At 33.7% G+C, this 15,138-nt stretch overlaps 2 protein-coding genes and 1 long non-coding RNA gene across 3 annotated transcripts; 2 read left to right on the top strand and 1 right to left on the bottom strand.

Moving 5' to 3' along the window:
- Nucleotides 1–1,346: 1,346 nt before the first annotated feature.
- Spase12 (Signal peptidase complex subunit Spase12) lies at nucleotides 1,347–1,899 on the bottom strand. Its single transcript, XM_089637842.1, has one exon. The coding sequence runs from the start codon at nucleotides 1,787–1,789 to the stop codon at nucleotides 1,496–1,498; it is 294 nt and encodes a 97-aa protein (XP_089493968.1). The 5' UTR covers nucleotides 1,790–1,899; the 3' UTR covers nucleotides 1,347–1,495.
- Nucleotides 1,900–3,110: 1,211 nt separating this feature from the next.
- RabGGTb (geranylgeranyl transferase type-2 subunit beta) lies at nucleotides 3,111–9,437 on the top strand. The gene is made up of 5 exons (XM_089637841.1): nucleotides 3,111–3,414; nucleotides 3,509–3,720; nucleotides 4,730–4,900; nucleotides 7,066–7,219; nucleotides 8,943–9,437. Exons 1-5 carry the CDS (start codon nucleotides 3,224–3,226, stop codon nucleotides 9,211–9,213), a joined length of 999 nt encoding a protein of 332 aa, XP_089493967.1. The 5' UTR covers nucleotides 3,111–3,223; the 3' UTR covers nucleotides 9,214–9,437.
- A 1,219-nt stretch (nucleotides 9,438–10,656) lies between these two features.
- Nucleotides 10,657–14,560, top strand: LOC149419479 (uncharacterized). The gene is made up of 3 exons (XR_016302881.1): nucleotides 10,657–10,870; nucleotides 10,974–11,176; nucleotides 12,887–14,560. It is a non-coding gene; the product is annotated as an uncharacterized LOC149419479 (long non-coding RNA).
- The last annotated feature ends 578 nt before the right edge of the window (nucleotides 14,561–15,138 follow it).

Raw genomic sequence — 15,138 nt, 5'->3', positions numbered from 1 at the left:
TAATAATAGTTAAATTGAGATGAATGGTGCCGTGCCATTTCGTTGTGATTGTAAAAGCGCGCCAACGTAGGTACGTACGTACATTATTCAACGAAACTCGAACAAAATATTGCCAGACGGGTTTTCAAACTTTGACAAAGGATAAAACATTGGTGACATGTGGTGGAAATATGAATAATAATTTTTTTATTAAAAAAAAATGTTACCGGACAGCAAAGTGCCCATAACATTTTTTACTCCAAATGTGCTAAGGAATAGCTGGTTAAAGTTTGTCGGGTACGTGCCGATACACCCTGTATGTTGCATTAAAATTCTTCACTGACTGATGAAATCGTCAGCGGGTGGCGCCGATGCTAGATTTCGCAACAACGCAAAATAATAATGCCGGTTGCACATGGCGCACCAATTTTACCTCTTTACGTGAAAAGTACGCCTAAAAGTTGGAATTTATAAAAAAGTACACAATACTCCTGGACACCCTGTACTATTATTATGAATGAGTTAGAAGTATTATTGTTAAATAAATTGATGACCTGAAATTATATGAAAAACATTAAATTCTTACTAAAAGTCCTATCTTCTATATGTATTATAAAAAGTTTGGGTGAAATTTATTTATTTTTAAATATGACCAAATTATTTAAATACTTGGTGTGTATTAACACACTTCAAACGGGAAAGGTAGTTCTACCCGTTCGGTCGATTGATGCTTAACAGCGGGAAGGGTAGTTCTACCTTTTGCCTTCGGCCTCTAATCAATGTTTATATATGAATAGTATATACCAATCTCTTTGTAAAGGTCCCAACTATATGTACATAATTATGGAATCATAATGCAACTCTTCTTTTTATATTTATCTTCGTGACTTTTGTTTGCATCGGTATTTCAACAAAAGGATAGTATATTATTTAATATTATAATTCAATTCCTGGGATGAGGGTTTTTATGACCGTGAAACCCGATTCGAATCTCTATCTCTGTTCCGCACCCACTCAACTCCTATGTGCAAGCGAGTGAGAGATGTCGGGCGTATTTAAAGAGCAGATATGGGCAAATACCGATAGGCGAACCGTTATACACATATTACAAGGTTAATAGAATTGCATTTCAAATAATATTCGATTTTTGTTTGGTAATTTTATAACTTGGGTATGCTGAGTTACTAAGTAGAAATTTTTATTAAAATATTTTAATTATTTCCGTAGATATAGAGATTTAAAACAAATTATTATATGCGGGACCTTTATTTTCGCCCGGAGACAGCGTAGATACACGCCAGAAATGTGTTAAGTAAACAGAGTATGGAAATTATACCAAAGTAATGTGCTAGTCAAGAAAAACACAATTTTAAATTAGATTACGTTTTATTCAAGTGGAATTTTATAACATTAATTTTACGAATTCACAGCGACAAAAACAAATTTCATAAGGCATAAACTGTTTGTGTAAAATCAAATGGTAGGATTGGAGACCTCTAGGTGTTGGTAGTTTCCCTCATTCCTTGTTTCTTGCTTTCTTTCCCGCCGGCCGTTTCGTTCCAGCCTGGCTCTCAGGCACTTGCCATTGGAGGGTCTTTCTTCTGTACATGGGCCATGGCGGGACGGTCAGGATTGTAGCTAGGATAAATCCGGCGCACAGAATATACACAGATTGCGAAAACTGTTGAACGATATAACCCCACACCAAGCCGACAATACTGAACAGGGTTATTATGAATCTATACAGCTGTTCGGCGCGTGCTTGCCCGGCGTAGTCGATGTATGTGGGGATAGATTTTAAGAAATCCATTGTGGTATTATTTTATTGCAACTGTCGAATAAAACTATTATAATGAAGTTGGCGTTCAGTTGTGTTCAGTTTTGGATTTGAGACACGTCAGTAGACGTCAAAGCCGATTGTCTATTGTTTACCAAAAAATCTATGACTTTTAGAGATGGTCGATTTTCCTGTCCCGGTACAAGGAGCGGGTTCATTTTCTGTCACTGGAACTGTCAATATTATTTCTCAAACAAGCCGTTTATTTTTTTAAACTTGTGATATAACTCTAGTTAAAGGAGTTTAAATAATAATTTGAGAATGCAAGAAATAGGAAAAAAAATATGAAGAAAAAATATTAACATTCATTCTAAGAATATAAGTTGAGATGTTAATCCTTAATTTAATGTTAATCTTAACTAGGTATTTAAGTCATTGATTCTTAAAATTAAGGAGTCATTGAGCTAAATTCTACGAAAAAAATCTTTCGTTTACGAATTTATTTAAGTCTTGCTTCACTATGAACGATTACTGAGTTTCAAAAAAAATGTTCAGGCACTTCCATTTCTAATGCCGCACTAATTTACTATGTGTTCTGATTAGATCACTAACGCAGAGTTAGTAGTATATTCACCATAGCCTACTGGTCGGAAGTCTGGCTGCAACTTCAGAGGGTGGATATAAGGAGCTTCCTAGTCGGAAGAGTCGCGGCCGCTCGCGGCAACGTCGTCTCGGAAAGGAACGGTTTCATCATTGGAAGTCTGGCGACAACCCAGGGGTTGTCGCCAGAGTTCCTTTCAGGAGAGGGCAGCTTCCTGGCTGCGGGCGGGTCTCGAGCCTCCCAAGTAGCCCTCTGCTTTTTTCTATATGGGGTGGGGTGACTATGATAGTTTTTTATTAACAAATTGATCGAATTGCATTAGATTCATCCTTCACAATACAAAAGTTTTAAAGCCTTCTTTAAAAAGTTTGTAAAAATACTTAAATAATAAAATACTAAATATGATTAAGTATGAGTTTTACTGCCTCTCATTGAAACATTTTTTGATCTCAGAAATAGGATATGGAACACACCTTATTTATCCTATCCGTATAATAATACATGTTTAAAAATGATTAAAATGATACCGCCGCTCCGTGGTGTACATTTTGGGCAGCGTATTGTATTGCATTGCACTACACCTGCATGCATTCTGGAATTTATTTAATTATTATTTGACCTAACGATTTTTTTAAATGGGATGCGACAATAAAAATCGAGGTTTCGGTTTTTTTCAACTGGTTATTTTATCACGGCCCGATGTCACTAGTCGTAAATTAGTTTTTCATCTATGGTCAATTTAGCTGTCAAAACTTTTAACATATCGAAAAACTAATGTCAATCGGTAAATCTGACAGCCGTATGCGATTAATGTTATAGTGTCGTGTTTCCATTATTTTTGATAAAGGAAAATAAATTATATAGCCATGTCTACTACCAAAGATGTTGTATTAGTGGAAGACCGCCCAAAGACGCTTTTGCTTGAAAAACATTCCGAATATCTTGCCGCTTATGGAACAAACAAGGATGACTATGAATTCTGTATGACTGAGTTTCTTAGAATGTCAGGAATGTATTGGGGCCTGACAGCACTGGAACTTATGGGGAAGTCTTCAAAGTAAGTACCTGCCGTATAGATTGTAACTCACAGATAAAAACTTCTGAATTTTTAAATAAATGTTGTATCTATAATATTGTTGTTTAATTTTTAGGATTCCAAGGAATGAAATTGTCGAGTTCATCAAACAATGCCAGGACAAGGAGAGTGGAGGAATCTCGGCCAGTATAGGACACGACCCACACATCCTTTACACACTCAGTGCCATACAGATTCTTAGCATGTACGATGAAATAAATGCCATTGATGTTGAAGGTGCTGTTAAATATATTGTGTCTCTCCAACAAGAAGATGGTAGTTTTACTGGTTAGTAATTAGAATGTTGCTCAAATACGTTGACAATCCACGGGACTATATCGATGGCATGTACAGACATTTTATCTCCACCTTTTGATGAAAATGAGTTAGGAAATAGACTTACGACTAAAGACAACCCACATTTTCATCTGTAAAAATATGGCATCTTTGAATCACACAATTCCAAGTGTATTTACATAATTTTGATTGGTTAAAATTTAATTTTCAAGAGATTCAAACTTTTGTGCTTCAGTTATCTCAAAATAATGTGTTATTGTAAAGAGATATAATATCTGTGCTCCAAGCTATGCTATATGGATGTTTGTTTACTACTAATTGAATAAGCTTGCTCACAACGAAAGTTTTACATAGACAAACAAAAAAGTCGATAAATTTTGATTTAAAAAAATTGGATATTCATTCAGTTAGAGTCCAAAGGTCTAAACTTGTGGGTTCATCAGGGTCCATCACGAAGTTAATCCTCTTCTGGGTAAGTCACCCATCATTGTACAAGAAACATTTTCCGCTTCTTGTGATGAAAGCAGGGGAAATTAAAGTATTGTCAGGTGATGATTTTTTTTATGTGAATCCGCACAAGCATCCGTCCCCCAACCGTCTGGAGCCAGTGAGACTAGGGTATCCACAATTGGCTTATGTTGTGAGGTTGAAGGTAGTGGGGGGGAAGAAGATGGTGGGAAAGTACCTGGCTATTCAGATCTGGTCACCAAACACGGCCAAAGCCATTTCAAGCAACTTTTCAATTCTGAATGGTGGTCTTACTCCAGGGCGATACTAAGAGTATCTTCTACTCTGGAATATACTATACATTAGTGTTATGTGAAATAACACAAATTAATCCAATAAAATTTACTTGCGCACACCGGGATTATTACCCCTCAAGTAGGGAGGCCGTTTGTAACCTGGCAATGTTTTTCTTTTAAAAAAAAAGATTTTTTTTTTTTCCTTAGTGTGTGTGTCCACTGGGACCAATTTGAATTTATTACATTTTGTGTTCCAGGAGATAAGTGGGGTGAAGTGGACACACGGTTCTCATTCTGTGCCGTACTCGCCTTGTCTCTGCTCCAGCGATTAAGTGCCATAGATTTGGATAAGGCCATAGAGTTTGTTCTCAGTTGCATGAACTTTGATGGCGGATTTGGATCGAGACCTGGTTCAGAAAGTCATGCAGGTGAGTACCTTAATAATATATAAATCACCTTTTAATTGACCTACTTATCTATGCATTTGGTGGATAGAGGAATCATCGAAATAGCAAGCTTTAAAAAAATCCTTATGCATTTTTTGTATTCACAATGCCTACTGTGGTAATTCAGCTGACTGCATGTATAAGGACGGGTTGTTTCGGAAAATTTGAACAATTCATCAAATTTCAACGTTAATTTTCGGGTTCTGTGTAAGTCCTATTCAAGTTATGTTATTTTATCATTACAGACTAGTTGCTTGACAGAACTGAAATAATAACAAAACTTAAAAAAATCTTTCACAGCACCCAAAAATGAACATTAAAATTTGATGAATTGTTCAAATTCTCCGAAACAACCCGTCCTAAGTATTTCATTCTGTAACATACCTGTTGGGACAAAATATGAAACATTCTAGTGGTCTATTGAACGTATACACCATCAAGAAAATCAACAAGGAGGATGAAAGACATTTTCTATATTAAAGCCTACCACACAAATACAGGATATTTTTCCCCTATACCGCACATTAAGAAATTATAACATTATACATGGCTCTAATAATGAAATAGACATTTTTAATGACCAATTTAACCCCTTCAGTAATCATCTAAAAATTAAAAATGGAAAAAAAAACACCTTTTTTATCAATGAATTTTATTTACTCAAAATATATATCCTCATATAAAAGCCATATTCGGGCCCAAAATGGGACTGAATATTGATGTTGTGGTGCATAGTGTGAAAAAATAATTAAAATTTTTCTTTAGTATGAATTCCGAATTCTGGCACATAATAGCCGCCCGAGTATACTCGGGCGTGGTTCTTAAGAGGTTAAACACTTAAAAAAAAACGTATTACCTTTAATCATATTAAGCTGATATTGTGATGAAGCCCTTTATTTAAAGAGAAGCAATATTGTACCTACCTAATCAGTGTCTCACCAGTACAGGTGTGACAATAACAAATCGTTTATGAACATATTTGTATGTATGTATTTACCTTTTACCCATTCTTATTTGTTATTTACTTCTGTATATTATTCATTTTGTTATTATTATGTATTTAAACATCCATGTATGTAAATATTTGGGCACCATGCCTGTTTTATGTACTTAAATAAAAATTAATAAATAAATAAGTATCCAAATATTGAACAGAAATCTTAAAAAAATAAACTTCAATATTTAACTCACCCTTCAGGCTAATTTGTTCGCTTTTGGAAACAACTCATTATGATCTCACAGAAATCGTTTTATCCCCTTATTGTTGTAGTGAGAAATATGATGATGATCGAAATATGATAAAACATGATCGAAACGGTGTTTGAAAGAGAACACACCATGCTTTATATTCAAATCTAGAAGTTAACCACGGTAGAATTAAAATGTGCACCTTTATGAAACTAAAGGTCCTGACCGCAATTTGAAAAAAACTTATAAGACATTTTTATGAATTATTTTTATTAATTATTGAAGACAATATTAGCGATTTCTAAACGAAAATCTGAAACAGAAAAATCAGAAAAGGATACGGTCACATCTAGGACTAGAACCCAGAACCCTTGCTTGCCGGGGTACCGTTCTACCACTGAGCTAATGGGACCCCATCCCCTTCGGTCACATTTAACTGTATCATACTTCAAATAAGAACTACCAACATTGCCTTCTTTTTTTACCGCACATTTTTTTTTATTGGCAACTATCTTTTAGGATATCTTTTATCTTATCTAAGACAAATTTAAAACCTATTTATTTTTGATATATCTGCATGATTTTAATACAATCAAAGCACGATTTTACAAAAAAAGCTTAAAGTGAACGATTTTAATTTAGTTTTTTATGTTTGCATTAAAAAATTTTACGTTTCAAAAAACATATGTATTATTCTAATTATAATATTTGAAAGCTTATTGCATCACCTTTCAGATACATTCAGAAATATTCAATTTATTTGGATTTTATTGCAAAGCAGAAATACTCTGACCTTCTGACAGAATAGGCCTAAGGTCTGAGGAGTTAAATTAATAAGTTATTGCTAATGATAATAATAATACTGGATAACAAGATTTATACAAATAGGCAAATCAATTTTTGAAGCTATTGAAAATGAGTTAACAATATTATTTTCATATCTTTTATTTACGTTTTAGGATTAATCTATTGCTGTGTTGGATTCCTATCCGTGTGTGGGCGGCTGGATGCCCTCAAGGCTGACGAGCTGGGCTGGTGGCTCTGTGAGAGGCAGCTTCCCAGCGGGGGGCTCAACGGAAGACCAGAAAAGCTGCCTGACCTCTGTTATTCATGGTACGGAGCAGAGATATTAACCTGATTGCTATTATTAAGTTTCACTAAAACATGCATGTATATTGCGTTGAAACTTGTTTTGTGATGGGATGAATTGCATTGAAAAGGCCAGTGTTGTGAAGGTTAATATATTATTTTTTGTCATGTAAAATTGTAGAATAACTAGCTGAAGTGTTCGGCGTTGCCCAGGCTTTAGTTTTTTTTTAACTCAGATGTAGGCAGTGACCTTCTTCTTGTTTTGAAGGTCATTTGTTCAAAATTTCATCAGTCTTGATATAAAACTGTAGATATGTATAAAAATCAAATCCACCCCGCCCGCCTGGTGTCCAACCGAGTCTTGTCCAGACGCTCTTCTTTACATAAAGTGACTTATGGATTCTCCGCAATGCTTCGCTATTGCTAATGTCTTTCTCGAGCGCCTCTGACTACTTCCACCATTCACTACTGTATACCACAATGATACTGTTAAAAAACTAAATTACATCGACTTTGATTCGACTATGTATCTCATTATGGTGCAGAAATTGCATTAAGTATTCCTCGGACATCCCCAAATTCTTCTACCATTTAAACATCTTTAAATACTCCTGGCACTAATAAAAACAAACTTTTAAATTTTTACCGTTGTCGGTCGACTACTGTTCGAGTTGTGCGAGCACAAACATACTCAGGCTGAATTTTTATATATTAAGATGTTCCAAACTATTCCAGAACATTCCACAACATTCCATAATGTTCTGGGATGTTCTGGAATCTTCAAAAGCACGCCCTTCAAGTGTATTCATCCTGGTCCATTTTGTCAAAGGTGTTCTCTTTCATTCTGTATTATGAAGTAATGTAATTTCTTTGTCAGTCATCTGGTCAATCCTGAATTTGTTTAGCATTTTACTGATGGTCCATATTTATTAAACATATTTTTTCTGCAGATAAATCATTTTGAGAATCTGCCAATTTGTTAAATTTAGGTACTTATCTATCTCAAATAGAGTAGGTACTAAATAAAATTTTAGTATTTTTAAACATTGTTACGTTTTTTCTATTGTTATTCACAGTAATGTTACTGACTTTCTCCGCTGCACTCACCTTTAATCTCTGAAAAGTATCCACAAAACATTAACTTTGAATATTGCATTAAAATATCAAACATACTTTTTTTAAATTCTTAAATTTTTAATAAAATATGTATCTAGTGATAGTACGAACATCAAAAATTACACCTTGAGTTAGTGATATGATAGCATCTTCAATTTAGTAAAGTAATGTAGCTATTAGGTATGAGGGGAAGGGAAGGAGATGGGATAGAGGAAGATTGACAAGTAATTTATTTAATCATTGAAGATAATAATAACAACTTTCAAATGAAAAATTGAAACAGAAATTAGAAAAAGATTAGTGGCATCTATAATTAATTGAACCCGGGACCTCTGCCTTGCCAGGGCTTTTCTTTACTACTGAGCTAAAAGAAAAGTCAATAGATGTTGCATTTATTCAAGACACATATCTAGATAGAAATTATATTTTTGTAAAATCTCGAAATCATGTATAAAGATAGCAGCCAAAAAATATGCATTAAGAAAATGAATTGGTAGTTCTTGGTCGAAGAATGATATGGTTAAATATGACCGTAGGGGATAGGGTCGGATTAGCTCAGTGGTAGAGCAAAGTCCAGGCAAAGCTGAGGTTCTAGGCTATAAAAATATAGAGTAATTTATTTTATTTGTAGGTGGGTATTAGCATCCCTCTCCATGTTGAACCGCATCCACTGGGTGGACAAGAAGGCCCTACAGGACTTCATCCTCGCATGCCAGGACACGGAAACCGGGGGCTTCAGCGACAGACCTGGCGATATTGCAGACCCCTTCCACACCCTCTTCGGGCTGGCGGGGCTCTCGCTACTTGGCAACACTCAAGTCCAAGTTGTCAACCCTACCTACTGCATGCCGCAAGAAACCCTCGACAGACTAAAATTGGAACCACAAATTCTCGCTTTATAATTCATTATTATTATTATGTGTTATATACGTAATAATAATAAATTATTATTATAATTATATTTATTATCCTATTGTATTTATCTCTCAAAAAATGTAATTTTTTTTACTTTACTAATTATTTGAAATTTTCCTAAATAAACTCGATTTTTTAGTGCTGGCTACCTTTTTATATTTTGAATTTTAATATGTATTATAGAAACTCAAACTCTCGTTTCGTGATTTGAAATGATAATTTTGTTCATAAAATTCTTTACTTTGTGTATTTATCTTTCAAAATGTAATACGCTATTAGGCATTATTGAAAGTAATACTTTAATGTTTAAGTACTTGTTACCCTTTTATTAAAATATGTTATGTTCTTTGTATTTTTTCTGTTTGTTATTTTGTATTGAAAACGCATTTGTAACTCATTGTTTACAAAGTTAATTGATATAAATTTACTTTAGTGCATATGATAATGTTGTTTCATTCTAAAATTGTGAATTTTAAACTATTATTTTTCATCGGTAAGTTGAAATTCCAATGTTTTGAGGTAGTTTTTAGCTTAAAAAGTTTAACTGTTTGTATGGGAAAATTAATATTCTTCTATGGGAAAATAAACATTGGAATTTCGAAAAAAAATATTCATCTTTTTCACTTCTACCTTCATGTAGAATCACTTCCCGAAGCTAGACCACTTTACCCCCGGAGATCCTCTATATTAAGACACTTCATGCGAGCGAAAACGAAGGTCCTGTTTAAGAAAATGGATTTTGTTTTAACTGTTTTAATTTTTTAAAATAAAACCTATATTATCATTTTTTTTACTTAGTACTCTCATACCCCAACTATGAAAATATTGTCTGATATTAAAGCTTACTTTGTAATACAACTTCATAAAGTGAAGTTAAAGTCAATGTTGGCCATTTAGTGATGTATGTGTAAAAAATGTACATATTTTATTACATTACAAAAAAATTGGCATTGGACATTGCCAGTGCTCAGTTAGCCATCCCTAGTTTCTCTTTTGATCAAATCCACACGAAAGATAAGAAAATGGGGAAGCTTGTATCTTTTATGACATTTTTAAATAAATGACATTCTTACAAAATAATTTAAAATGCGATTATCCTAACGATTTTTTTATTCAATGGCTTCCTTAGCTAAGATATCTCCGCCCTTTCAGACATACGGTTTTAGTTGAATCAGTGCAAGCAGCACCGACCACCTTACGCTTCGCCTCGATTACAAATATACCACTCACATTATATTTTAATAATAAATTCACCTTTATCGTAGTAGGTAATATAATAACGTTGGCTTCTAATTTATTTTAACTAATTTAGAAAAAAAAACTCGAAAAATAGGTAGGTACCTATCGCATATCCAGCAACCAGTCCACTTTATAGCCATAAAAATAGAGGTTTTAAATGTGACAGCTCTTTTGTCAAATGTCAAATAATACTGTAAACAGAGATGTTGTAAGAAGCCGGCTTCATAAACATAGTAAATAATAAGATAAAAAGTACAATGAATCTATCATTATTTTTAATATTGATATTCTATACGGCATCACTTTATTTTCTAAACTTTTACATTTCATTCTACGCTTATCTTGAATACTTTTTACACTTATTTGAATCTAACGATTCTGACAATGTTTATGACTACATCATCGGTGAGAAAACCTAATAAATTGCTTTAGATGTCCAACATTCTTTTTATATTTTAAGCATATTATTACCCCACCCTAACTTAAAACTCATGCAATTTAATTTTAGTTGGATGCGGAACCGCAGGATCGCTTGTTGCTCATCAGTTGAGCGCACTGAAAGAGACTTCATTTCTGGTTTTGGAAGCTGGGGGCGATGGAGGGCCTCTTCTAGATCCTCCTGCCCTGGGACCCTTGCTTCAAAAAACCCCCCATGACTGGCAATACACCACCGTTCCACAGGATAATGCATGCCTTTCAATGAATGGACAGGTATGTACCCTAAATACATTGGTAAAGTTGCCAAAATCATTAGGGCGCTATAATACGCAATTTCAAAAACATAATTTATCAAACAAAAAAACTATTTACATCGGGGGAGATGGAAAAACATACATGGTTTGGTAAATATACAGAAAAGGGGGACACATGTATATGTACAGAAATTAAGGACACGGTTAATATGCACCTTTAATAAAAAAAACACTGTATCAGTTACATGACAATGAGAAGTAAGTATTTCAGTTTCCGAAAATGGAAACAAAAGCATTTTAGTAGCTATTTCTTAAAAAAACAAATGATTTGACGGGTTCTCTTCACGCCATGTTTTGACATAATAATATTAAACTGGCAGTTAAAAACCCGCTCTGCGGGTTTTTGATCCTTGCCCCTACGGGCGGCACTAGGTTGGGCTTCGCCCAGTTTAAGTGATACTAACAACAGTTACATTAAATAGGTAGATATTAGGTCATTCACAGAGAGAGGGTGAGAATATTTTGTTAAAACACGGAACAGGAAGGAGTTAATGAATAATCACATGTTCAATTTAGGCATAATAAGAATGACAGTTGTTTGGGTAAAACTTTACATACAACTACCGTTTTTAATATGCATTTAAAAAAACATTTGATTTAACTTAATGACAATAAACAACAACTCTTTCCATTTACGATTTTGAAAAATATTGATATTTAATATTATTTACGTAAATAATAATTTCGCACCATTTTGACAGAACACCGATATGAAGTTCGCGCATAATACGCGTTTGTTTGTAGGAAGTGTAGTCACTGCCAACCCAATAAAAAAACATGAAACACAATCGGAAGCTAGAAATGCTTCGTTGATTGTAAAATCAGCCAACAAATCTCTAATCTGACATGTGTAGTAAAACGGTAGTTGTTGGTAAAGAATTGTAAAGAAAGGTAAAGAGCCAGAGGTGCGCTCTGTCGGTCAATAGGGAAACTACTCCCGCGGCCGGTAGAGCACGATTTAAGGCAATGCGGAATTAACTCGAAACATAAGATTTGAATTTGACCAATCAGAGTGCCGAAACCGTCCTGACGTTGTCGAAATAATACTATCAGATTGTTTTTTTTAGGCTAAAGAACCTATTTTAGGGTCATAGATTTGTATTTTGATTGAAATAAGAAATAAGAAGAAAAAAATAACCTTAAAATTTTGACATCAACAACAATGGCCGCCAAGTAAAAATCAGTTTCAATGTTAACAAACCAAATATTAAAATACATTATTTTCCATTTCCGGAAATTGAAATACTTATTTCTCATTATTATCTAACTGTGTACTACAAAGTATTTTTAAAACGAAATGTGCGTATTAAGCATTTCCCTATTTTCTATATATTTACCAAAAAAACATAATAATTAGAAGTCAGTATTTCAGTTTCTGAAAATGGAAAATAATGCATGCCACCTGAACGTTTTTCATCTGGAATTGCCTCCAGTATCTTATACGGAATCATTACTGGCATCCTGAACGCATGCGCCAACTATATTGTCTGAAAAATTTTAATCAAGAATACCAGATGTTCAGCTTTAATTTGGACAACTGATTCAGTGCAGTTCGTTTCATCTAATGAGCTATTTGTTTTATTAATGTGTTAATTTTTTTTCATGTGTTTAATCTTAGATAACCTATGTGTATTATTAGAATTTGAATGTTGTTTCTGCTTCTTTCCAGAAATGTAACTGGCCAATGGGTAAACTAATTGGAGGATCGGCCAGACTTAACAATATGGTGCACATGAGAAGTTATACAGATGAGATTGCTCAATGGTTCGACAACAAGTACACCATACCCGAATTGGATCGATACCTAAAGGATCTAGAAGGACATGATTTACCATTTGAAAAGTTAAAATTTAAAACTCCGTTATCAAAAGCTATTTTGCAAGCTGCTAATGAATCCGGATTTGCTGTAAACGACGATGAGAAAACTGGTTTTATGGCTCCTTTAGTTAATCAGAAAAATGGCGCAAGATGGTCTACTTCGCACACACTGATGAGAAGTCATTTTAATAATCCAACAAGCAAAGTATTTTCCAATGCATTTGTCGAGAAGATAATTATTAATCCGAAAACACAGACTGCTGAGAGCGTTATGTTTGAAAGGTTTGGTAGAAAGTTGACTGTTTCAGCTAAAAGAGGAATTATTCTCACATCAGGAGCAATTGGAACTCCTAAACTGTTACTTCTTTCTGGGATTGGACCAAAAATACATCTTGAAACATTAGGCATTAAGGTTATAAAAGATTTACCTGTCGGTGAAAATCTAATTGACCATGTAACGACTGGTTTAGATTTAGTCTTGCTTAACAAATCAATCAATTTTGGAATTTCTGATTTGATGAATCCTATGAATGCATGGTATTACCTTACTAAAGGCAGTGGTCTATGGACCACATCAGGTTGTGAAGCTATTGCTATTTTGAAAACTCAGGAAAAAACGTCAAATGATACAGTTTTTTTAAATTCATTGCCTGATTTACAACTGATGGTTTTACCTGTTGGAATTTCTACGGACCATGGCACCCATTTGCGAAATGCAATTGGAGTAACAGATAAGGTTTGGAAATCATATTTTTCTAAAATAACATTCAATAATGCGGTCACTATTTTACCGATCGTTTTACACCCTAAGAGTAAAGGAACTGTTCGACTTTCCAGTACTAATCCTTCTGATCTGCCATTAGTTGATCCAAAATATTTCTCCAATGAAGACGATGTTGACACTATATTAAGAGGGATAGATATAATTAGAAAGCTTTTGGAAACGAAGGCTATGAATGATTTAGGAGCCTCTTTGAATAGGAATCCATTTCCTGGATGTGAGAGTCATACTTTTGATAGTAGAGATTATTGGGTATGTTACGTTAGACAGCTCACCTTGACCACCTATCACCCGGCTGGCACCTGCCGGATGGGATCTAAGGACGATGTGAGCGCGGTAGTGGATTATGAATTCAAAGTTAAAGGGCTAAATAACCTCTTTGTTGCTGATGCATCCCTGTTCCCTGCTTTACCAAGTGGTAACATCAATTCAGCTGTTGCTCTATTGGCAAAAATATTTAGTGATATATTACTTACGCTACAATAAATTCTAGTGTTAGGATAGGTTGTTTCATAGATTTAGAACAATTCATCAAATTTCAATGATAATTTTCAAGTTCTGTTATTATATCATTACGGTTCAGTTGTTTTGCAGAACTTGAATGACACTTTTACAGAAAATTTTAACTTTGAAATTTGATGAATTATACAAATTTTGTGAAACAAGCCATCACTAATGTGTTCACTGAATGTTAAGAATTATTTTTAAATTGTACTACTAAAATTTTACTACTAAAATATTTATTTCAAAATACTGGTGCCTTTTTTTTAACTATACATTTTATTGTTAATAAATTTTTCAACAGGCGTTTCAACTATAGTATATTTATCTAATTAATAATGATCACAGCACAATAAGCAAATGCAACACATCTTTTAATATTTTTGTTTTCTTACCAATACTAGTCCAAGTCCAAAGTTCAAAGTATTTAATTAGATAATTTTATTTAAATATAAGTTTTTGTGAAGTCAGTGTACCTTTTAGTTGTAAGTGTTTACTTTTTTGTGTAATAATAATACATAATAATATATTTCATCTACTTTATGGGTATATTTTTTTATTAACTATAGACATATTTCAGAATTTTTTTCCGCCCTATCAAGAGCTATTAAAAATTGGCAGTCTTTGTTTTCCAATTGCTAGCATTACTGGCTTTGAGTACTATTTTTTTTTTTCATTGGATTTCAGCTACTCGTTCAGGCTATAGCAATTTTTATACTTTGAAAGGAATTTAGTGTTTAATCTTGAAAGAATTTACTTCTCGATTTTTTAAAAATCTATTTTTAAAGTTTGTCATTATTTTGTATTGTTTATTATTTAAG

Source organism: Hesperophylax consimilis, chromosome 12 (genome assembly GCF_061612785.1).
Source record: "Hesperophylax consimilis isolate HC1 chromosome 12, BYU_Hcon_1.0, whole genome shotgun sequence".
Lineage (NCBI taxonomy): Eukaryota > Metazoa > Arthropoda > Insecta > Trichoptera > Limnephilidae > Hesperophylax > Hesperophylax consimilis.
Note: the sequence above shows the minus strand (reverse complement) of the source record. Positions and strands in the feature narration are given on the sequence as shown.